Below are 26,286 nucleotides of genomic sequence, written 5' to 3'. Positions count from 1 at the left end.
GGTGGGGGGTTATATGGGAGGCAGGGTTTAAGGGTCAGCACAACATTGTGAGCCGAAGGGCCTGTACTGTGCTGTACTATTCTATGTTCTATGTTCTTTATATTGATCATGAATAAATATCATCAACAGAAGGAAGGATGTCTAAGAAAATCATACAACTGTCACCAGAGCAAGTGTTGAAAGTACCCAGGTCCTATAGCTCACTTCTTCACCCTTGGCATCTTGAAGGATGGCATTTCTTTCCTTCTGAAGACATCAGACTAAACCGCAGTGCTCCAGTATACAGCGAGGAACTTGATATTCCTGCCCACTAACCCCAACCACATGTAAAAAACTAATCAAACATTTTTATCCACAGTATAAAAATTGCAAAAAACAGAAAAGCAATTTCAATCATTCAAGCACTTCAACATATTTATTAAACATTTGTTATATAACATAAATTATATTATGGGTAACAAAATTAAAAGTCACGTAACAGTCTAAAATTATCAAGCTCCTGAAACTGGTGATTTCAGGATATTCCATGACCTTTCCTTTGCATTCTTCTGGTTTTGTGGGAGGTCTGGTGACAGGTAAACGAGGGACTAAAATTACAGTTGGTCAAATGGTGCAATCTCCCCCTTTTTTCCTATGTTTACACACCATCCAAACAAGAATAAAGTGAGAATGTGGTGAGGGATGGTCATTTGCCACCCTAGTGATTGTGATGTTTCACAAACACAATAGGAAAATTTACTCCCTTTTCAAATAAAAACTCTGAGCATAGTTTAAGAACTACGTTCCCTGTTTGCTTAGCAACCATGCCATCCATTATTAAACTCATCTCTTTACAAACTGTATGTGCATGTTAGGAATTGCAACCTAGTCTGGGTTTTACGTTGTCTATCACAATTGATTCTGACACCTGCAATTATAATATCTTAATACCTTTGAAGGATTAATTACTGTCGACAGTGATGTTGAGTATTTTACATTCATAACCTAGGGAAACCCCATTGTGCTGAAACCTCCCATCTTATGCCATTTATCCAAGTCAAGTCATTGATTTCTACCCGTTTCCCATCTTCTCAGCACTGCTAATAAAGGGATGTGAGCAGAACCCAATTTTTGTATCCACAGGGATGGACAAGGAAGGAAGCCTCCTTTGCAGAACATTTTTAATCAATAAGTGTCTTTGGCAGTTGCATGACACAGTGGGGAGGATAAATCAAAAGGACAAGATCAAAGTAAATATCTATTAAAAAGTATTCAGAAGAAAAATAAAAGTGTAAGACGTTCCCTCAGCTTCTTAGCAGACTGGTAGCGTGGCAGAAGTTTTCAACTACTGCAGTCTCTGCTCAACGCCATTTGTTTGACCCAGTTTGTGACATTTACTTAAGCACTAGGTCCTTTTTATTTACTTAATCCTCTTAATCTAACTGATTCTCTTCACTCCCAGTCTACGGAACTGCTGATCAAACTATTGCATGGTGACCAATCATCTGGATTTTATGCGTACTTCACAAAGAACAATTAGGGTGACTGCTTTTCAGACACAAGTTTATAATTAACAGGTCATTGGAATTTCTGAAACAAATAATAAACAATCAAGCATTTTCTTTTCCCCTGCCCTTGCCACACCCACAGTTACAATCAATGCATTGTAGGTCAGGACTGACTTGCTAGTACCACTCATTCAATACCAATGCAAAAGGAAGTTATGACGATGCATTGTGGAAAACAGTCTGCAACAGGACAATTAATAGGGTCACAGATAAACTAAATCATGAATAGTTATAAAAAAAGATAAAGTAGACTAATAAATAAAACATTAAATTTAAAAGCTGATTTCTGAAAAACACTGAATAGTCATCACCATACCTCAACCCCAGTCTCTTCCCAGGGGTCTTCACATCTGTTATCAAGGAAACAACACAATTTGATGCAATCTCTCCACTGAGGCAGTGAGTGTAGCTGGGGAATGGTTACAAGGGGCACTGGCAGACCTCTCACCCATGCATAAACTGTTAGCCTGCAAATGAGACTCCAGCCAACCCTACAGGCAAAGTCAGCAACTAGGGTGGCTGTTACAGGCACCCTCATCAGTCCGACCTGATTAACATCTTAAACTGGATGAAGAGTGAGATTACCACGTAGCTTCCCTCGGTCTCCCAGCTCAGGAACGCAACTGGTTTCCTACTTTTGCCCTGATTATAACTGGAAACACAACAAGCTTGGTATTTTTTTTGCACAGCTTCACCAATATGTTCAGTGAGATGCAGCAAGTATCAGAACAAAACATTCTAAATTAAATTCATGTGAAACTGCTGTTGATGAAAGTAACAGGAATAGTGAGGTACGCCACTTTTTCCAAGGCTTAGGATTCAAAATCCGCTGCGAGTTATTGCCAAATGTCATCAACACAGTCCTTAAAAAATACTGCGCGGGGGGGGGGGTGTCGTTATGAAACAAGTCATAGGTCTATTTGTAAAGAGTAGGAGTTACACAGGTGGACATCCTTTTACCTTCTGCTTCCACTTGGGGATTGATTTCAGTGAATACCAGATGTGATCCACAGCTGCAGGTCCATTACCAAGTCACGTTCTCCAAAGCACTCAGAAATATCAAAGCAGCCTCACTTAGTTACAATATCCTAAAAATACTGCTCACTAGCTTTGACAGTACTGCAATGGAGATCTCCTAAAACTGGGGTTAATGATGCTGCTCGGGGAGGGAAGAAGGGAACGGAGGATAGAGCATACTGTGATTGACATACCCAAACTCAACAGTGGGGGGAAAAAAAATGGAACAAAGTGAACTCAAAACATGTATATACCATTCAACCTTATAATAGTGAAAAGTGTCAATGTACAGCTTTTAATTAATCCACTTGAGCTCCACTGGCAAAGACAACTCCACAGCAAAATGTTTATGGTGGGTACTGCTAATATTCGATGGCAACAGATTAGTTGTACTTAAGTACTCGTTAATGGTACTTAAACTACATGATATTTGCTAAGCACTTGCAAGTAGGACAAAAGAAAAATTAGGTGGGATTTAATGGCTAATCCAGGTTCTAGACTAGTGCAAATGAAGTACAGATCCCACAGCGGCTGGGTGAGCAGGGAACCATCAAAACACGTCTCCTATAATCCCCTTTAGCTCCATCCAGGGCAAATCACATTCACACCATCAAGCAGGCTAGGCTGGTCACAGTTACACAGACACACCCTAGTAACAGCTCTTCTCCAACAGGAAGCACAATGTCCACTGATCTCAAATACGGCCTTCAGAAATAGATCTGTTTAGCATCAGAGGGAGCTTGTTCCATCGGACAATAGGGGCACTTTAATCTGCACAAAAAGAAACACGAAAGAATTGATACAGGAACAGATCTCATTGCTCAAAACAAAAAGTCATTAAATCTACGTTAAATATGTTGTCAGGCAAACATCAACACCTTTGCAAGCTATAATCAATGAGTTTCCACAAAGCATTAGAGGATCATATTTGCTGCATGTTGGTTGAAATTAGTTAGTTGAGATTAGTACCAAGGCAAAGACTGTGCCTTCTTAAAAACTGTAGCATCCACCTATATCACAAGGATGATGGCAGCAGAGAACATGGCAAAAGGCGACATCCTCCAGATGGTTCATGAAACTATTACTTTTGTCCCTTTTTCTTTTCAAATGTGGTTCTGCTACTGTTGCAGCCTGTGATCTACATTTGAGTGGTGTGTTTTTGGGCTGATTGAGCGATCTGGCACTTTGCTGTCTCCCAGGGCGTTCGGTGAAGCTTCGAGCAAAGTGTTTGGCCTCGAGGCCAAGGAGCCTGGAGACGTGGCACGAGCCTGTGATTGGCTCCATTTGTTGCCGATTAAAATGTCAAGGAAGATTGAAATAATCGAGGCGAGAGTGGAAGGCAAGTGGGTGTTCAGCACCGTCTACCAGCCTCTGGCTCACTGATGTCTGTGTGTGATGGTCTCTCTCTCTCTCTCTCTATGCTGCTGGAGTCCTGGGTCTTGGGCAAGGTTTAATCGACGCTGTTTGTGGATTGGACTCTGTTGTTCACTCTGCAGTTATGATGTGTTTCTGGCTGCTCCTTTTCTTGTTGCTATTTTGGGGGATTTTGGTTGGAGCAGTCTGCCGATAACTAGATTGAACTGAACTCTTGATTTTGTTTTATATTCTGTGATTTTTGCTCATTCTTCTCCCTTTCTTGCAGTGTATGGGTGTAGTGTGCGCCTGCGCTCCTTTGAACAGGTTCCAATGTTTTCTTTATTTTACGGGTGAGTGTGGGGAAGACAAATCTCAGGGTTGTATACTGCATACATACTTTGATAATAAATGTACTTCGAATAAAGAGCCATAGTGTTCGTGATTGATACTGAAGTCAATGCAATGCTGAGATAGGCCTGAGGGAGTGAAACCAACAAATCCAGCCGGTTATGTACTAGGGAGGCAGTGGGAATGAGTAAAACAGAATACATGGAGGACAACGCTATACAAGTTGGAGGCTGCATTTCTTTACACCTAACAAAATATTACTTCCCATCCCCAAGCCAGCAGCCACTTTCAGAAAATCACAATTTCCACCAACCACATGTGACAGTCACTGCATCTGTAGTACTTACTTCCCGCCGTTGATCAGTTTGTTCAACGCATCTCTGGAGATGACGTGGCCGCAGATCAGTTTCATCGGAGGATTGGACTCAGTAGCCTGCTGTCGGAGGATGGGGCAGGCAAACACAGAGTGGTACCAGCACTTCTTCCCCAGCTCAATCTCAATCTGAAAGAAAGAAAAGGACAGTACATTTTTGCTTCTCTTCCTGGGTGAGGGATAACATTAATCCTGCAGGAATTTGGTTCTTTCCGAGGTGTACAGCCAGTCAGCGGACATACCGCTAAAACAGAATGTTGTTTAGAATCTGCTAATGTGACATCAATAGGCAATACTCACCGGAAGCTCGTCCTTTTGGCTCCATATCCCCGTGCACTGTCGCTGTTCAATTACTGCCTTAATATTCAGCAGAACTGGCAATGCCAGACATCCAGCAGAAAAGCTGTGAAAGAAAGAATATTGTCAACGGGAGTGTCTCTGGACAAAGAGCAAGATCAGTTGTGGGTTGGAAATGTCATCTTGTTTAACAAAACATCATTCCACGGCACTGCCCACTTCAAGATAGTAGAAAATCCTTAGAGTTGGCAAAAGGTTACCATCTTCTCCACTTCCCACCAACCTCTCCCCATTAATTGACAATCTTATCAGGAAAAATAGGATGTGAGGAATGCATCTTTACTTGGTCTTCCGAGCACGGGATGGACTCGCCCAACTTGGGATGTGCCGTCAGCCTTTTCCTCCCCAACCTCCCCTTGCGCACTGCTGACTGACTTATGGGAGCAAACAAACTCTACTAGTGTAGTAGCAGATTGGAGGGAAATTTTCATTCTAAAGGAGGAATTTTTACGCAGCGCGACTCAGCTGCTGGCCTGGGCTTGAGAGTGAGGAAGGATATCAGAAAGTCTTGAGTCTTATTGAAAACCACCTGGAAGAACTGCAGACCAAAACTGAACAGTATTTTTTATCCCTTTCAACACAAGTGTATGACTGGGTGAGGGACCCTTTCTCTGAATTGACTGCTCAGCCTGAGAACCTGACCTCGAGAGAAGAGGAAGAACTTTGAGCTGCAGTCTGATCGTGCATTCAAGACGAGACTTACTGACCTGTCCCCGGACAAGTTCTGGATTTCTAAGAAAGAGTATCCAGCCATTCATGGGAAAGCAATGAACATTTTGGTGCAGTTTACATGTGTGAGCAAGCTTTTTCTTGTTTCACAAGCATCAAAAGCAAGGATATAAATCATCTCATTTCAGTTGAGGGTGAAATCTGCATGTGGTTATCTCAAATTCGAAGCAGAAACGAGTATTGGTGCAGCAAAACAAAAACAAGCACAGGTTTCACATGCTAGGCCTATATTTGAGCTTGATCATGTCACTTAGTAAGAAAATGTTTTTTCAAAGTCTTGTATAAAATTGTGTCTTAGGCTATATTTTTATTCCTATTACTTTGGCTTATGGTTTTTAGTAGCTTTACTGTTCAATAACGTCAATAAATTTTCATATTGTAAACAGCATTAAAATCAATTTAAAACTTTTATTTAAATTAAACCTACCGAGCCTATCTTTAGAAAAATTAAGTCCCAATTTGGTTTAAGCCAGTTACTTAACAGAAATTTATTATGTTTTCCTTATGAGTTTTTAAAATTTATGAAAGCTAAAGCTTAATTTCGAGAAAGGCAAGCTAAGCTTAACTACCTGCTCTTTTATCAAGAAAGGTTGACTAAAAATTCATTCTCTACTCAAAAGAGCATTGATAATTATATCTACAACTTACTAGTCATGCTAACGAACCGTTAGTTCTAGGTATAATAATTTTTACGCAGGGGTTCCCCAAGACCTGAAAATTATTTCAGGAGTCCCTCCAGGGCAAAAGGGTTGAGAAAGACTGATCTAAACTGAACAATTTTCAGAAACACAGGCAACTAGAACCCTGTATCACAAAAGGCAGCATTTAGTACTATGTGCCTATCCCAACTTTTTAAGAGCTATTCAATTAGCCTCAAATTCATGGCTCTTCATGCAAGCGTCTATAAGTACTTTCTGTCCAAGTCCTCCTCTAATTCCCCTTGTAAAATTTACTGCTGAATTTTGTACCAATACCCAGGTAAATCCAGACCTTAATAGCACCTGGCATGAAGACATTTTGTCTCGTTTCCTCCATTGTTCTTTTTGCTAGTTATTTTTATATTGCTTCAACAAAATATTGCTTTTTTTAAGAACACCTCTATTAAATTCAGTTGAAACCCCCAGCTCCTCTGCAGCATCAGGTTTGAGAGCTTCCAAATTGTCCATGGTTCAATCGCTGGTTTTCTCCACAAACTCTAAGCCAGTTCAAACCAATTTCTGCTCCAGACTCTACTATTCCTTATGCCACCCTCATAAAGATTTCTGGCTCTTTCTGGAACAAATTGTTCCAGTTCCTCACTCAGCTAACTTTCAATCGAGCTTTGTGCAAGCACATTTACACCTACGCAATCCATCTAACTGCTTGCATATTTCTCACATAAAATCTCACAAGACCATAAGACATGGGAGCAGAATTCCTCGGAACTATTTCAGCCTGGAGTCTTCTCCGCCATTTCATCACAGCCAATTTATTATCCCTCTCAACCCCATTCTCTTGATAACTACTTACACCCTTAGTAATTAAGAGCCTACCAACCTCTGCTTTAAATATACCCAATGACTCGGCCTCCACACCTGACTACAGCAAAGAATTCCACAGATTCTCCACCCTCTGGCTAAAGAAATTCCTCATCTGTTCTCAAGGGATGCTCTTGCATTCAGAGGCTGTGCCCTCTAGACCTAAATTCCCCCACTTTAGGAGCATCCTCTCTGCATCTACTCTATCTAGGTCTTCCAATATTTGATAGGTTTCAATGAGATACCCCCTCACTCTTCTAAACTCCAGCAAGTACAGGCCCAGAACCATCAAACTCACATGTTAACTCTTTCATTACAGGAATAATTCTCATGAACTTCCTCTGGACCCTCTCTAATGTCAGCACATCCTTTCTTAGATAAGGGGCCCAAAACTGCTCACAATACTCCAAATGAGGCCTCCCTAGTGTCTTACAAAGCCTCAGTATTACATCCTTGCTTTTATCTATGCTGACATTGCACTTGCCTTGCCAGTTCATGACCACTGTCTCAACCTGCAAGTTAACCATTAGGGAATCTTGCACGAGGACACCAAGTCCCTTTGAATGTCTGATTTCTGAAATTGATCCCTGTTGAGGAAATAGTCTATGTCTTTATTCTATCTACCAAAATACATGACCATACTGCATTCTGCTGCATTCCATCTGCCAGTTTGCTCGTTCTCCTAATCTGTCGAAGTCCTTCTGCAGACTCCCTACTTCTACAGATAGCGCCGCGTACAGCGGCCGTGTTGTGGGCTCCATTCCAACTTTACAGTGTACTGCTAATTTCTGCAATTTCCTTGGCATTTCTTGTTCAAGAAGCTGATAGTCACATCAGTTATGATCGACTGACTCTCCTGAACATCGGGAAGACGTTTACCCACTATGTGCCGCCTTTTCTACACTGGAGACCCCTGCTTGCACGATCCATGGGAGGCTCATTACCCCGGAAGCGGCGCTGGAGGCGAGGTAAAAGGGCCGGCGTGCTAATCGGCTGTCGCTCCCCAGCATACTCCTAGCTAACGTTCAGTCCCTGGACAACAAGCTGTGCAAACTGAGAGCCAAAACCTCCTATCGGCAGGAAACAAAGGAATGTAATGGTTTGTGCCTCTGGAGACCTGGCTGATGGCGGGGATACCGGATTGTGCCATCGAGCCCTCTGGGTTCCCTGTTCTGGGTGGACAGGTGAAAAAACCTCTCTGGGAAGAGTAAAGGAGTATGGGTATGCTTCATGGTCAATAATATTTGGTGCAACCCCTGGGAATGTGCATGCCCTCAAATCCTATTGTTCCCTGGATCTGGAGTACCTTGTGCTGCTGTGTAGACCTTTGTGGCTGCCTTGGGAGGGCATGGCTGTTATTATCACAGTTGTGTATATTCCACCACAGGCTGATACCGACCTGGCTCTCAAGGAACTGTACGAGGCCATCAACACCCTGGAGACGGCACACCCAGAGGCTGCCTTTATCGTCGCCAGTGACTTTAATAGTGTCACTGTCTAAAGTCTCTGTGAAGTTTTGTCAACACATCCAGGTGAGCACACAACCACTGCTACTCTCCCTTCCGTGACGCTTACAAAGCACTCCTCCATCCACCGTTTGGAAAATCAGATCACTCCTCCATCTTGCTTCTGCCCATGTACAATCAGAAGCTGAAACAAGAGGCGGCCATTGTTAAAACCATCCACTACTGGTCCGACCAATCGGCCTCCATGCTATAGAACTGCTTTGATGATGCCAACTGGAATGTCTTTCACGTTGAGGATGTCTCCGAGTTCACGGAAGAGGTCATGAGCTTCGTCCGGAAGTGCATCCAGGATGTTGTTCCCCAGAAATTGGTCAGGGTCTACCCAAACCAGAAACACTGGATCAACAGTTCCATGCGAGACATTGCTGGTAATCAGCAGGAGCTCAAGAAATGCAGCTACGATCTGCTCAAAGTCATCAAGGCAGCAAAACAAAAATACAGGGACAAGATCTAGACACAACTTTACACCAACAATACACACAGCTTATTGCAAGGTCTGCACACCATTGCAGACTTCAAAGCTAAATGCAGTCGCTGCCTCTCTCCCAGAAAAATCTTCTTTATGCTTGGTTTGATGTTGCCAACACTGAGCCCCCGAAGCAACCTGCACCTTGGTCATCTCTGAGGCTGAAGTGTGCAGGTGTTTCCAACAAGTGGACAGTCGCAAGGCTGCGGGACCAGGGTGAGTACTCAGGGTGTGCGTGGCACAACTGACCGGTGTGTTTACAGATATTTTTAATCTCTCCCTCTCCCAGTGTAGTGTGCCCTCCTGCTTCAAAACGTCCACCATTGTCCCTGTACCTAAAAAGACCAGGGTAACATGTCTGAACGACTGGCATCCTGTCACACTCACCTCAATAGTAAGCAAATGCTTTGAGAGGCTGGTCAAGGACTACATTTGTAACATGCTACCACCCACACTGGACCCCTAGAATTCGCCTGACACAACCGATCGACAGATGACGCAATAGTCACTGCTCTACACAGCATACCTGGAGAAGGATGCTTATGTGAGAATGCTGTTCTTGGATTCAACACCATAATTCAGGCAGGCTTGACAAGAAGCTCAGAGACCTCAGCCTTCACCCTGCCTAGTGTAGCTGGATCCTGGATTTCCTATCAGATCGCTGGCAGGTGGTAAGGGTGGGCTCCCTCATCTCTGCCCTCTGACCCTCAACACAGGTGCCCCCCAGAGCTGTGTACTAAGCCCCCTCCTTTACTCTCTGTATACCCATGACTGTGTCGCCACCCACAGCTCCAATCTGCTACTTAAATTTGGGGACGACACTACACTGATTGGCCTAATCTCAAATAATAATGAGGCAGCCTACAGAGAGGAAGTCATCACCCTGACACAGTGGTGTCAAGAAAACAACCTCTCCCTCAATGTCGCAAAAACGAAGGAGCTGGTTGTAAGGAGGAATGGAGACAGGCTAACCCCTATTGACATCAATGGATCTGGGGTCGAGAGGGCGAACAGCTTTAAGTTCCTCGGCATACACATTACAGAGGATCTCATGTGGTCTGTACACACCAGCTATATGGTGAAAGAAGCACAACAGCACCTCTTTCACCTCAGATGGTTGAGGAAATTTGGTATGGGCCCCCAAATCCTAAGAACTTTCTAAGGGAGCACAATTGAGAGCATCCTGACTGGCTGCATCACTGCCTGGTATGGGAACTGTACTTCACTCAATCACAGGACTCTGCAGAGAGTGGTGCAGACAGCCCAGCACATCTGTAGATGGGAACTTCCCACCATTCAGGACATTTACAAAGACAGGCGTGTAAAAAGGGCCCAAAGGATCATTGGGAACCCGAGTCACCCCAACCACAAACTGTTCCAGCTGCTACTATCCGGGAAACAATACCGCAGTGTAAAAGCCAGGACCAACAGGCTCCAGGACAGCTTCTTCCACCAGGCCGTCAGACTGGTTCATTCACACTGATACAACTGTATTTCTATGCTATACTGACTGTCCTGTTGTACATGCTGTTTACTACAAGTTACTATAAGTTGCACATTGCACATTTAGATGGAGGCGTAACAAAGATTTTTACTCCTCATGTATGTGAAGGATGTAAGTAATAGTTAATTCAATTCAATACTACCTGCCCCTGCACCTATCATTGAATTATCTGCAAACTTGGTTATAAAGCATCAATTCTGTCATCTAAATCATTGACATATAAAGTGAAAAGAGGCAGTCACACCACCGACCCCTCCAGAACATCACTAGTCACTAGCAGCCAACCAGAAACGTCCCTCTTTATTCCGACTCTGCCTCTTGCCGGTCAGCCAACCTCCCTGTCCTTCCTAGTATCTTTCCTGTAATACCATGGGCTCTTATTTTGTTAAGCAGCCACATGTGCAGCACCTTGTCAAAGACCTTCTGAAAACCCAAATAAACCACATCTACTGACTCTCCTTTGTCTATCCTGCATGATATTTCCTTAAAGAATTCCAACAGATTTGTCAGGCAATATCTCCCCTTAAGAAAACCATGCTGATGCTGGCCTATTTTATCATGTGCCTCCAAGTACCCTGAAACCTCGTCCTTAATAATGGACTTCTAAGATCTGACCATCCACTGAAGTCAGGCTAAATGGCCTATAATTTCCTTTCTTCTGCATTCCTCTTTAAAGAGTTGAGTGACAATTGCAATTTTCTAATCCTCCAGAACCTTTGCAGAATCTAGTGATTCTTGTAAGATTATTACTAATGACTCCACAATCTCTTCAGCTACATCTTTCAGGGCTCTGTGGATATAGCACATCTGGTTCCAGGTGACTTACCTACCTTCAGATCTTTTAGTTTCCCAAGCAACTTCTGCTTAGTAATGGCAACAACACTCACCTCTGCCCCCTAACACTCTCGAATTTCTTTGATGTCTTCCACAGCGAAGACTTCTGTAAATACGAGTTCACCTGCTATTTCTGTCTCCCATCACTACCTACGCAGCGTCATTTTCCAGCAGTCTGATATCCATACTCACCTCTCTTACTTTTGCACAATTTAGATTGCCCAATTCTGATTGCCTCTTCTGCCTAATTCATGCTGAATTTAAGAACAGGAACTGTATCACCCCAGTTGTTACAAGCATTTCTCTCAGCAAAGAAAAGCTTCATTCTGACAGTTACAAGGAAGGCAAATGGGAAAAATTGGTACAAGATAGTTGTAGTCTAAGCCACTCCTGATTATATTGGGACTTTGAACAAAGTAATTTATTGAGCCCACTGTCTCATTTCCACAAAACAAACATCGACCAGATGCTGCAAGTGCTGAGGATTTGGATCAAATGGATTTGGCTTATAAAGCTTATGGAATATATTAAAAACAACTAATTTATGGGAACATACATTGTCAATCTTCAGAAAAAAAATGTTACATCTAATCAAAAAAGATACTTTTTATTTGCAATTAGATGTATTAACACTTCCTGTTTTTTTTTGTATAGGAATATGCTGTTATGTTAGACATGTGGGGTTATTGCATGATAGCCTTTAAGCCATACCTCCCTGGAGATCCAATTGCACAGGACAAAGCTCTTGTGATGAAAGCTGTTTGAATGGTACTCTTTTAACACTCTACATTGATCATACATCTCCAAAAAAAAGTCAGAGGATATTGTTTAGATAGTGACTGACAGCAGAGTTGATGTCTTCACTTCCTGTGGATGCAGATTCCAGTTGATGTAGTCTTTGCTAGATTCAGGCAAGAATGGCCAAATGCACAATACAAGTTTATAACGGGCCAGATGGAAAAAATGACTCCATCCATAATTTAGTGCTCCAACCAGTTTATCCACTGGAGGAGTGCAGCCTGACTATTTACCCAAAAGCCAAGATTGCAGAAGATGGACAGAAGTGTGGGGTCAGAATATGTAGAATTGCAGCTTCGTAATATCCCCACTTTGATGCAAAATGCTAGAAGAAACAACTTTACAATAAAACCAAAGGTTGTGGAAAGAGACGGAATGAAACATTTGCACAAGTCTCTGTGCTCTGTAATTCTACTGTATAACTAGTGGTCATTTGGCTACACAAAATGGGACAAACAACTTTCACATCAGAATATCTAACAAAGGAAAGCTGAGCAGCTATTTAATGTCAAAATGAAGGATAAGTCCTATGAATTTGATCCAAAAACATTGAATTTTCATGTGAAGAGGAAAACAGCCTAGAGCAAAACCCTACCCAAACTCAACAGCAAGATGAAACTGCAGTGACACACACTGATCTCATCTCTTCTGCCAGTGGCTCCCAGGGATTTTATCTTCTGTGCTCCCAGCAGTTTGAAAAAAGAGATCTCAGTTGAAGTCATGGGAACAGAAACAAGCAAAAAAAAACACTAATATATTAAACTTCAGAAATTGCTCTGCTATTTTACACTTGTTGGTTTGCCTGCATTTTTTTTTATATATATGAGAGACGAGGTCAAACCAATCAAACTGGCTTTTGATGCTTTTAATTCTCCCTCGCACTTCTCCACCCATCCCAGCAGGTTAAACCTTAAGATTAAACTGGTTACTAGATCAAATTAACTGTTACCATCATTGACAGGATTCTCAAATGCTGCTTTTCCATTTCCTACACTTGTGTTCTAAAATCTTGTCCTCAGCTTCCACACATCGTGCTCCACATTCCTCCTCCATAACTTCTGATGCTTTCAGTGAGATTCCTCTAGACAAACCCTCCGCTCAGTATTCCAAAGGGACTGTTCCCTTCAGAACTTTTGTTTACCTGTGCTTCCCCCACACTCACTCCTATTCTCATGATATCTTTCCATATAACCACTGGAAAAGCCACATTTACTGCTTTCCTTCCCACCATCTAGTTATCCAAACAGTCCTTCCAAGCGAAACAGTAATTCACCCATCCAGTTTGGTGAACTGCACTTGCACTCTCGGTGCCTTTTCCTCTGGAGAAAGCGAACACTGACTGGGCGATTACTTTGCAGAATGCCTCCATTCAGTTCATAAGTGTGACCTTGAACTTTCAGGTGCCTGATGCTCTAATTCCCCATCCCATTCTGACCCCTGGTCTTTCTCCCCCCATATTGGTCTATAGGAGCCAAATGCAAACTTGAGAAACAACTTTTCTTCCAATGAAGCAAGCTTTTGCCCTCAGGGCTTACACTATGTTCACCTGCTTCAGATAACCAGTCCTTCCAGTTTCAGTCAGAACATGGGAGTGCTCATCAGATCCAGCAGCTTATGTGGCAATAGTGGGGACAGAGACCACAGAAGCATTGGAATTGTCACGTCAGGGAGGGGAGAGAAAGGTCAGCAGCCTAGGCTATTTCTTTCCTTACAGATGCCTATTTGGAATAATTCTTAAAGAACAAAATGAATCAAGAAAATAGCTGGGATTCCCTTCGTTTTTTCTGGGATACTATGCCACCTAATTTTGACAGGAGATTGTTACCGAACAGTTTCTAACTAGCGTCAGACACGTGCACTTGGGTGGCCATTAGACACGGCACCATGCTTAAAGGGAAGTTTATAAAATAGCATTGGTTGTCTGTATGTTTGTGTTCAAAAAGCAGTGATTTTTGTCACCAATAGTTGGCGAGAAATAAGCAGTAAGACAATTCAGAATTGTTTTGCTTACTGCGGTTTCAAGCATTCGGGCTTGGAGATGCCAGAAACAGCTGGGAGAGAAAATGAAATAATTTCACCACTTCAAGTTAGAAATGCCTTAATCTGCTTGTAGTTATTAAAATGACTTAGCATTCAGTCACAGATAATTAGAATATTAAAAGGGAAAAGATTCCAGCTGTGATGTTGTTCTTACCTGACACTCAGAGGGGACTCAACAGAAAGGCCGAGGAGGGCACAGGCATCTCTGGTGAAGATGTCACAGATGTCTGCCCACTGGTTTGAATCTAGCAGATGAAGATACGGGGAGTTTGCAATACCATTGCGCAGGTAAACCAGGCTTCCCATCAACACTTGGATGTCTGCAATGACAACTCTTGCATTACTGTTGAGCTATTCACAGAACAGCAAAATGCCTCTGGCCAAGGGCAACACATTGGAAAACTAGTAGAACAAAGTACCTTTTCCCAGGACAGAAATGTCAAAAATTACTGATGAGAGTGGGGAAAATTTAAAGGAAATTTATGGGGCAAGTTTTTAAATAAAAGTGGTAGATGCTTGGAATGGAAGCAAAAGCAATTGCAGTGGGCAACAGGCATTTGCAGTGGTGCCAGAAAGTTTGAGAACCCTGTAGAATTTTCTATTTCTGCATAAGTACGACCTAAAATGTGATCAGATCTTCACTTGTCCAAAAACAGGATAAAGAGAACCCGATTAAATAAATAACCACAAAACATTATACTTGTTCATTTATTTATTGAGAGGGATGATCCAATATTACACGTATTTGTTGGAAAAAGTATGTGAACCTTTGGGGTAATGCCTTATCATCATCAGGTGCCATGCCCAGTTTGAGCTTTGACTGCCGTGGCCCACACACTCATGTTTCGGATCAAGTGGATCAACTCATTGGTATTCATTTCCAGTTCTCTGGCTGCTGTCTCCATTATTAATTGTCTTTGTCTTCCTCTTGCTTTCTTCCCTTCAATCTTTCCCATATTTACCATGTATTCTAACTCCTCTTTCCTAATCACATGTTCAATGAAGTTACGTTGCCTTTCATGATCTCATACATTTCTCTTTTTGTGTTTGCTCTGTTCACGACATCCTCGTTAGATATTCGTTTCGCTCATGATATTCTTTGCATCCTCCTCAAAAACCACATCTCTGCTGCTTCAATTCGTTTCCTCATGTTACTAGATATTGTCCAACATTCTGAGCCTATAACGTAACTGGATAAACGTAACATTTCAGTACTCTGAGGCGGGTTGTCATGCCTAGTTTAGTATCGGTCAGTATACTCTTCATTCTTGTAAAGGTGTCTTTTACCATCCCTATTCTTCTTTTGATGTCCATGTCGCACCTGCCATCTGATGTCACCCAGCTTCCTAAGTAGCAAAAGTTCTGTACTTGTTTTATGTCTTCCCCGTTTATTCTCAGCCTGCAGATAGGATTCTCCTTCTTTTTGGATATCACCATACATTGTCTTTTTGCAATTGATAGATAGACCCATTTTTGCACTTTCTTCAATAATTATATCAATTAAGTTTTGAAGTTCTTCCTCCGTACTTGCAATTAACAGTGTCATCTGCATATCTGAAATTATTGATGTTTTCACTGACAACTTTGATTCCCAAGATGTCTCTTATTTTTTGTAATATTGTTTCACTGTACACATTAAATAAATCAGGGGAGAAAACACACCCTTGTCTAATGCCTCTCTTGATTTTCGTAAACTGACACACTTTCCCATCTATTTCTACAGCGGCAGTTTCCAACATGTAATATTGGATCATTTTTCTCAATAAATAAACGAACAAATAATGTTGTTTGTGTTATTTATTTAACTGTGTTTTATATAGTTTTAGGACTTATGTGAATATCTGATCACATTTTAGGTCATATTTGTGCAGAAATAGGGAAAATGCTACAGGGTTCACAAACTTTCTAGCACCACTGTAGGTCCGTGCATGAATAGGTATACAAGATGCAAGGGGGCAGAGGTAAAGTGCAGGCAGACGTGCTGTTTTAATTGGCATCATTGTCAGCACAGATATTGTGAGCCGAAGGACCTGTTCCTGTGCTGATTTCTAACTGTAAACAGAAGATCAGCTACTGTTACGACATCAAAGAGCTGGAATATGGATGCCACAGCAGCACAGAACTAAATCCAAGTTCGATCCTGAATTCCAGTGTCATCTCTGTAGAGATTAAACATTTTCCCGGTGACAGCATGGACTTCCTCATAGTGCTCTGCTTTCTACCCGCTGCAATGCACTGGTCACTATGCTGTAAGCAGTGGCTGGTGAGTAATGCAAGCAAGGGTAATTGGATGGTTAAATGAAACAAAAGGGAGAAATGCAAATGGTGGAATTATTCTTCCAACCATTAGCTCAAGGGCCAAATGGCCTCCACGTCACAGTAAATATACAGACAAAATATACATGATACAATCTAAAATAATAATCCTTATGTACAGTTAACATCTGTGCATATTATATCATGCTTTTACCACACAATGCAGAAGCACCAAGATGAAACCAGATTTTCCAGGGTTGCTTTGCTATGATGCTGTAAACAAAACACAACCCTTAATATAGACCAGAACCACAACAGGCAAGGACAGCTGTAATGAGGTAGGATGCCAACACTAAATGTAGGGAAACCAGTACAAGTCTGGTTGAAATCTGGTTAGGGAGCAACCTGCTTATAGGGTATCCATGAGCAAAGCTCAGGGAATCTGTGTGACATGGGTAAATGTAGTATGGGTAAATATTTTGTGTTATTCAGTGGATATACCAATGGTTTCAGAGACTGCTAGTAGAGATGGTTGTGTATGTTTTTTTTTAAACAAGTGGACTTACTCCATCAGGTACTCTCATGTTTGATAGAGTAATCGAAGGCTTTGTTGCCAAGTTCACGGACGATACGAAGATAGATGGAGGGGCAGGTAGTATTGAGGAGTTAAGGAGTTTACAGAAGGACTTGGACAGATTAGGAGAATGGGAAAAGTAGCAGATGGAATACAGTGTTGGGAAGTGTACAGTCATGCTCTTTGGTAGAAGGAATAAAAGTGTAAACTATTTTCTAAGTGGGCAGAAAATTCAAAAATCCAAGGTGCAAAGGGATTTGGGAGCCCTCGTACAGGCTTCCCTGAAGGTTAATTTGCAGGTTGAGCTGATGATGAGGAAGGGAAGTGCAATGTTAGCATTCATTTAGAGAGGTCTTGAATATAAAAGCGAGAATGTAATGCTGAGGCTTTATCAGGCATTGGTCAGACAGCATTGGAGTATTGTGAGCAATTTTTAGGTCCCTTATCTAAGAAAGGATGTGCTGACCTCAGAGACAGCTCAAAGAAGCCCAAGAAGAATTATTCCAGGAAATGAAAGGGGTATTTCATGGCCCTGAGCCTGTACTCACTGGAATTTAGAAGAATGAGAGGGGAACCTCACTGAAACCTATTGTACGTTGAAAGACCCAGATAGGGTGGATGTGGAGAGGATGTTTCTTATAGTGGGCGAGTCTAGGACCAGAAGGCACAGCCTCAGAATGCAGGGACATCCATTTAGAACAGGGATGAGGAGGAATTTCTTTAGCCATAGGGTGATGAATCTATGGAATTCATTGCCACGGGCAGCTGTGGAGGCCAAGTCATTGGGTGTATTTAAGGTGGAAGTTGTTAGGTTTTTGATTAGTCAGGATGTGAAAGGTTATGGGGAGAAGGCAGAATGGGGTTGAAAGGGAAAACGGATCAGCCATGATGAAATGGCGAAGTAGACTCAATGGGCCAAATGGTCTCATCTCTTATGGTCGCTGGGCTTGAATTTACTTCACTGTACAGATATGTTTTATTATGGGTTGTTACATTATGGTAAGTGACTCTCTTTTACTTCAGTGCCTTAAACATCATGACACCTTTAAATATTTGGATGCTAAATGCTCCTGAGCATTTTGGTATTCTTATTAAATGCCCAAGTTGAATGGACAGTGCCAGAGGTAGGATACACAGAGAATCATTCATGAGTGATCCAGGAAGGAAGATCTTGTTCTGCTCCATTAGTCAAGAGGGAACTGGAGCACAGGACTAGCGACAGGTACTTCAGCTTTGGGAGATGGATAATCTATCTGCTCCTTAAGGCTAGAGTGCAACCTCTCATGAAAGTCACTTATTGAAACAGGAGGGGAGAAAAGAGACAAAAAAAAATGGCCTCATTGCCAGGTTTTAACATCAGGAAGGTGCATAGGAGATCCAGGAAATTATTTTAAAAACATGGTAAAATACTCTCCTAAAACTAACAATATCAATGTTTGGAGAAGAGGAGGAGAAAAGTTAAAAAAAGGTAAGAGAATTAATAAAATGCATTGGTTTATTGGTATGATTGACAGGTTTATTCAATCATACTGCCTTACTGTAAATATAGCCACTATAAGCTTGCTACTTAGCTTCAAATTAAAAGCTGTCTTTTAAACAATTGACCAAACCCATCTGGGCTGACCTCTTTGATGTTGCTGTGCAAAGGGCTGAAAGTTCTTGGCATATTCCAGTGCCTCAATTTGGTTGATGATGCCTCCAGTCAGTAGGCTAATGAAATACAGCCTGTGCAGTTTGAACTCCAAAGTACTGTTCAAAGCCAGCAGTCTTTCCCGGTTTGTCATGGCCCACCTAGGTGACAAAAACAAAGCATTCAGATCAGACTCAAACAAAGAAAACAGCTCATCACACTGATGGCATTCTTCACAAGCACTTGAAAGAAACTGGACACAAATGCCTCTGACAAGGCCCCACACGGCAGGCTAGTCTGGTCAACATACAAAATGCTGGAGGAACTCAGCAGGCCAGTCAGCAACTATGAAAAAAACCACAGTCGACGCTTCGGCCGAAACATCGACTGTACGCTCTCGCGCCCCCCCCCCCGCCCCACCATAGATGCCGCCTGACCTGCTGAGTTCCTCCAGCACTTTGTGTGTTGCTTGGATTTCCAGCATCTGCAGATTTTCTCTGCGTCTGGTAGGTTAGGTCACAAGGGATTTGAGGAGAGGTAGCTAATTGGATTCATAATTACTGGCTTAGTAGTAAATTCAGAGCGACGGTCAGGGGTGGTTTCTTGTGACTGGTGGTGTGCCTCTGCTGGGACCTTTTCTTATTTGTTATTTATATACACAAGTCTCCAATCTGATGGCATATTGATTTTTCCTTCCAGTAAACAAATTCCTCCCCCTCCCCTACTTTCTCTACTCCCCATTGTAACTTTTACCTCTTCTCACCTGCCTATCACTTCCCCGGGGTCCCCCCCTCCTCCTCTTCTTTCTCCTATGGTCCACTTTCCTCTCCTATCGGACTCCTCCTTCTCCAGCCCTTTACCTTTCCAATCCACCTGGCTTCACCTATCACCTTCTAGCCATCCTCCTTCCCACACACTCACCTTCTTATTATAGTATCTTCCCCCTTCCTTTTCAGTCCTGAAGGTGCCTCTTGGTCTGAAACATCGACCGTTAACTCTTTTCCAAGGATGCTGCCTCACCTGCTGAGTTCCTCAGGCATTTTGTATGTGTCGCTTGGTTAAAAGGGTGGGTGGGGCAAGACGTAGAGAGGATTATACACGAAAGGTACCTGAACTCTGCCAACACTGACAAGGCACAACATTACAGTCGAAGGAATCCATGGCTCTCAGGAGTTCTGGGGTGGAAGTGTCCAGTGAGAAAGAGAACAGCTAAAATACAAACACGAGCAATTCTGCAGATGCTGGAAATTCAAGCAACACACATCAAAGTTGCTGGTGAACGCAGCTGGCCAGTCAGCATCTCTAGGAAGAGGTACAGTCGACGTTTCAGGCTGAGACCCTTCGTCAGGACTAACTGAAGGAAGAGCTAGTAAGAGATTTGAAAGTGGGAGAGGGAGGGGGAGATCCAAAATGATAGGAGAAGACAGGAGGGGGAAGGATGGAGCCAAGAGCTGGACAGGTGATTGGCAAAAGGGATATGAGAGGATCATAGGACAGGAGGCCTAGGGAGAAAGAAAAGGAGGGGGGGGAACCCAGAGGGTGGGCAAGGGGTATAGTCAGAGGGACAGAGGGAGAAAAAGGAGAGAGAGAGAAAAAGAATGTGTGTATATAAATAAATAACGGATGGGGTACGAGGGGGAGGTGGGGCATTAGTGGAAGTTTGGGAAGTCAAGGTTCATGCCAACAGGTTGGAGGCTACCCAGTTGGAATATAAGGTGTTGTTCCTCCAACCTGAGTGTGGCTTCATCTTTACAGTAGAAGAGGCCGTGGATAGACATATCAGAATGGGAATGGGACGTGGAATTAAAATATGTGGCCACTGGGAGATCCTGCTTTCTCTGGTGGACAGAGCGTAGGTGTTCAGCAAAACGATCTCCCAGTCTGCGTTGGGTCTCGCCAATATATAGAAGGCCACATCGGGAGCACCGGACACAGTATATCACCCCAGCCGACTCGCAGGTGAAGTGTCGCCTCACCTGGAAGGACTGTTTGGGGCCCTGAATGGTGGTGAGGGAGGAAGTGTAAGGGCATGTGTAAGACTTGTTCCGCTTACAAGGATAAGTGCCAGGAGGGAGATCGGTGGGGAGGGATAGGGGGGACGAATGGACAAGGGAGTCGCGTAGAGAGCGATCCTTGCGGAAAGCAGAGAGAGAGGGGGGAGGGAAAGATGTGTTTAGTGGTGGGATCCCGTTGGAGGTGGCGGATGTTACAGAGAATATGTTGGACCCGGAGGCTGGTGGGGTGGTAGGTGAGGACAAGGGGAACCCTATTCCTAGTGGGGTGGCGGGAGGATGGAGTGAGAGCAGATTGTGCGTGAAACGGGGGAGATGCGTTTGAGAGCAGAGTTGATGGTGGAGGAAGGGAAGCCCCTTTCTTTAAAAAAGGAGGACATCTCCCTCGTCCTGGAATGAAAAGCCTCATTCTGAGAGCAGATGCGGTGGAAACAGAGGAATTGTGAGAAGCGGTTGGCATTTTTGCAAGAGGCAGGGTGAGAAGAGGAATATTCCAGATAACTGTGAGAGTCAGTAGGCTTATAGTAGACGTGTCTATGATATGTCTATCCACGGCCTCTTCTACTGTAAAGATGAAGCCACACTCAGGTTGGCGGAACAACACCTTATATTCCGTCTGGGTAGCCTCCAATCTGATGGCATGAACATTGACTTCTCAAACTTCTGCTAATGCCCCACCTCCCCCTTGTACCCCATCTGTTATTTATTTATATACACACATTCTTTTTCTCTCTCTCCTTTTTCTCCCTCTGTCCCTCTCACTATACCCCTTGCCCATCCTCTGGGCTCTCCCCTTTCTTTTTCCCTAGGCCTCCTGTCCCACGATCCTCTGATATCCCTTTAGCCAATCAACTGTCCAGCTCTTGGCTCCACCCCTCCCCCTCCTGTCTTCTCCTATCATTTTGGATCTCGCCCTCCCCTCCCACTTTCAAATCTCTCACTAGCTCTTCTTTCAGTTAGTCCTGACGAAGGGTCTCGGCCCGAAACGTCGACTGTACCTCTTCCTAGAGATGCTGCCTGGCCTGCTGCGTTCACCAGCAACTTTGATGTGTGCAGCTAAAATACAAAGCTAATCATTTTAATTCTCCAGTTCCTCAATGCTCTCTGGGGTCAGCAGCTAGACGTTCAGCTTCCAGGTCCCCCTCCCTGCCTTCTGGTCCTCCCATAGGTGACAGGAGACTCAGAAGAGGCAGTGGTCAGGGAAGAACACCGGTGTGACGTTGGTGGCTCGGACCACGATAGGCTCTAACACGAACAGGAAACCAGTGCAAGAGTGGACTGAGCCAGCCGATCGTAACCAGGCGGTTGCGCCTGCAGGACTGCTGAAGACATGACACAGCTTGGCTGTTTTAACCATTCCTTTCTTTCTTTACTAATCCTTTTATTGATTTTGAGAAAATATATATATATATATATATATATATATACATATATACATACACATACATAGACACACACACACACACACACACACACACACACACAACCAGACAAGGGGAGAATTATCTCAAATATAAATCTGCAACAGTATGAACAAAAGATAAACTAGATATTATAATCATACATAGTAATAAGCAAATATGCAATTTATAATTTATAATCAATCTACATGTAGACTGGGTGAACCAAATTGGTAAAGGTGCTGAGGAAGAGGATTTCTTGGAATGTATGCGGGATGGTTTTTTGAACCAACATGTCGAGGAACCAACTAGAGAGCAGGCTATTCTGGACTGGGTTTTGAGCAATGAGGAAGGGTTAATTAGCGATCTTGTCGTGAGAGGCCCCTTGGGTAAGAGTGACCATAACATGGTGGAATTCTTCATTAACATGGAGAGTGACATAGTTAATTCAGAAACAAAGGTTCTGAACTTAAAGAGGGGTAACTTTGAAGGTATGAGACGTGAATTAGCTAAGATAGACTGGCAAATGACACTTAAAGGATTGACGGTGGATATGCAATGGCAAGCATTTAAAGGTTGCATGGATGAACTACAACAATTGTTCATCCCAGTTTGGCAAAAGAATAAATCAAGGAAGGTAGCGCACCTGTGGCTGACAAGAGAAATTAGGGATAGTATCAATTCCAAAGAAGTAGCATACAAATTAGCCAGAGAAAGTGGCTCACCTGAGGACTGGGAGAAATTCAGAGTTCAGCAGAGGAGGACAAAGGGCTTAATTAGGAAGGGGAAAAAAGATTATGAGAGAAAACTGGCAGAGAACTTAAAAACAGACTGTAAAAGCTCTTATAGATATGTAAAAAGGAAAAGACTGATAAAGACAAATGTAGGTCCCCTGCAGACAGAAACAGGTGAATTGATTATGGGGAGCAAGGACATGGCAGACCAATTGAATAATTACTTTGGTTCTGTCTTCACTAAGGAGGACATAAATAATCTTCCAGAAATAGTAAGGGACAGAGGGTCCAGTGAGATGGAGGAACTGAGTGAAATACATGTTAGTAGGGAAGTGGTGTTAGGTAAATTGAAGGGATTGAAGGCAGATAAATCCCCAGGGCCAGATGGTCTGCATCCTAGAGTGCTTAAGGAGATAGCCCAAGAAATAGTGGATGCATTAGTGATAATTTTTCAAAACTCGTTAGATTCTGGACTAGTTCCTGAGGATTAGAGGGTGGCTAATGTAACCCCACTTTTTAAAAAAGGAGGGAGAGAGAAACCAGGGAATTATAGACCGGTTAGCCTAACGTCGGTGGTGGGGAAACTGCTGGAGTCAGTTATCAAGGATGTGATAACAGCACATTTGGAAAGGGGTGAAATGATCGGACAAAGTCAGCATGGATTTGTGAAAGGAAAATCATGTCTGACGAATCTCATAGAATTTTTTGAGGATGTAACTAGTAGAGTGGATAGGGGAGAACCAGTGGATGTGGTATATTTGGATTTTCAAAAGGCTTTTGACAAGGTCCCACACAGGAGATTAGTGTGCAAACTTAAAGCACACGGTATTGGGGGTAAGGTATTGGTGTGGGTGGAGAATTGGTTAGCAGACAGGAAGCAAAGAGTGGGAATAAACGGGACCTTTTCAGAATGGCAGGCGGTGACTAGTGGGGTACCGCAAGGCTCAGTGCTGGGACCCCAGTTGTTTACAATATATATTAATGACTTGGATGAGGGAATTAAATGCAGCATCTCCAAGTTTGCGGATGACACGAAGCTGGGTGGCAGTGTTAGCAGTGAGGAGGATGCTAAGAGGATGCAGGGTGACTTGGATAGGTTGGGTGAGTGGGCAAACTCATGGCAGATGCAATTTAATGTGGATAAATGTGAAGTTATCCACTTTGGTGGCAAAAACAGGAAAACAGGTTATTATCTGAATGGTGGCCGATTAGGAAAAGGGGAGGTGCAACGAGACCTGGGTGTCATTATACACCAGTCATTGAAAGTGGGCATGCAGGTACAGCAGGCGGTGAAAAAGGCGAATGGTATGCTGGCATTTATAGCGAGAGGATTCGAGTACAGGAGCAGGGAGGTACTACTGCAGTTGTACAAGGCCTTGGTGAGACCACACCTGGAGTATTGTGTGCAGTTTTGGTCCCCTAATCTGAGGAAAGACATCTTTGCCATAGAGGGAGTACAAAGAAGGTTCACCAGATTGATTCCTGGGATGGCAGGTCTTTCATATGAAGAAAGACTGGATGAACTGGGCTTGTACTCGTTGGAATTTAGAAGATTGAGGGGGGATCTGATTGAAACGTATAAGATCCTAAAGGGATTGGACAGGCTAGATGCGGGAAGATTGTTCCCTATGTTGGGGAGGTCCAGAACGAGGGGTCACAGTTTGAGGATAGAGGGGAAGCCTTTTAGGACCGAGATTAGGAAAAACTTCTTCACACAGAGAGTGGTGAATCTGTGGAATTCTCTACCACAGCAAACTGTTGAGGCCAGTTTATTGGCTATGTTTAAGAGGGAGTTAGATATGGCCCTTGTGGCTACAGGGGTCAGGGGGTATGGAGGGAAGGCTGGGTTCTGAGTTGGATGATCAGCCATGATCATAATAAATGGTGGTGCAGGCTCGAAGGGCTGAATGGCCTACTCCTGCACCTATTTTCTATGTTTCTATGTTTCTATAATAAAAGAGGACAGCTAATTCTCCTCTTATTAATTCATAACGAGGGAAAAAAACATTAAACTTAAAATAAAGGGAAAAAACCCAGTACACTAAAAAAAAAGAGGGACTGGGCAGTCCATTCAGAGGATACGACCAAGAAAAAAGGAAAGACTTTCTGATCAAATCTAAAACTTCGAAAAATGAAATAATTGGAAGAATAATAAATCAAATCAGATGAAAATACAAAATAAAAGGTCGCCATATTTGCTCAAATTTAAAGGATGTATCAAATGTCCAACTTCTTATTTTCTCTAAACTTAAACAGGACATAATGGAGGAAAGCTAAAGAAAGACAGAAAGTGGATTAGAATCCTTCCATTTCAATAAAATGGCTCTCCTAGCCAATAAAGTCAAAAAGGCTATCATACGTTGAGCAGAAACAGGAATATTTCCTGCTTCTGATGGGATAATCCCAAAAATTGCCGTCAGTAAATTAGGTTGCAAATCCAGATCCAAGACTTTTGATAGCATTTTAAAAACATCTCTCCAAAGGTTATCTAGCTTTATACAAGACCAAAACATATGAATTAAAGTGGCCACCTCAATATTACATCTGTCACAAATAGGATTAATATTGGAAAAAAATACGCGCTAGTTTATCCTTTGACATATGGGCCCAATGCACTACCTTGAACTGCATCAAGGAATGACAGGCACAAATAGATGAGTTATTAACCAAATGAAAAACTTTACTCCATTGATTATCTGAAAAAGACTCTTGAAATTCTGATTCCCAAGCACGTTTAATTTTATCATTAGATATTATTCGTGAATTCAATAACCGTTTATAGATTATAGCTATCAACCCTTTTTGAAATGGTTTAAGCTGAAAGAGAAAATCTGTCATATTGGCTGGATAAACAGAAGGGTAATTTGGTAACAAACCATGTAAAAAATTCCTGATTTGTAAATATCTAAAAAAGTGTACATTAGATAAATCATATTTATCCACTGAGAAAAAGACATTAAACAGTCCCCGAAAAACAAATCTGAAAAAGTTATTATTCCCCTGGTTTTCCAAATTAAAAAGGCCTTATCCAAAATTGATGGTTTAAAAAAATAATTGAGATGGCTATTACTAGAAAGAATAAAATAATTTAACTCAAAAAATCTATGAAACTGAAACCAAATTCTTAATGTATGTTTAATAATGGGATTAAAATCTTGTCTACTAATCTTAGAAAACAAAAAGGGAAGAGAAGCTCCCAGTAAAGAGGCTAAAGAGAACCCCTTCACCGAGTTTTCCTCCAAATCCAACTATGAAGGGCATCCATGTA

The 26,286-nt window shown here is 42.6% G+C and overlaps 1 protein-coding gene across 1 annotated transcript in view; it reads right to left on the bottom strand.

Moving 5' to 3' along the window:
- Nucleotides 1–396: 396 nt before the first annotated feature.
- Nucleotides 397–26,286, bottom strand: part of rmnd5b (required for meiotic nuclear division 5 homolog B) — a 52,406-nt gene continuing 26,516 nt past the window's right edge. Inside the window, exons 5-9 of the mRNA XM_063053621.1 lie at nucleotides 18,867–19,033; nucleotides 14,567–14,732; nucleotides 4,942–5,044; nucleotides 4,616–4,770; nucleotides 397–3,335 (exon numbers count right to left, since the gene is read on the bottom strand). Coding sequence (XP_062909691.1) covers nucleotides 3,272–3,335; nucleotides 4,616–4,770; nucleotides 4,942–5,044; nucleotides 14,567–14,732; nucleotides 18,867–19,033 — 655 coding nt within the window. The 3' untranslated portion in view covers nucleotides 397–3,271. The remainder of the gene's footprint in view (nucleotides 3,336–4,615; nucleotides 4,771–4,941; nucleotides 5,045–14,566; nucleotides 14,733–18,866; nucleotides 19,034–26,286) is intronic.

This window comes from Mobula hypostoma, chromosome 7 (assembly GCF_963921235.1).
Source record: "Mobula hypostoma chromosome 7, sMobHyp1.1, whole genome shotgun sequence".
NCBI lineage: Eukaryota > Metazoa > Chordata > Chondrichthyes > Myliobatiformes > Myliobatidae > Mobula > Mobula hypostoma.
This window is presented reverse-complemented; position numbering and strand designations above follow the sequence as displayed.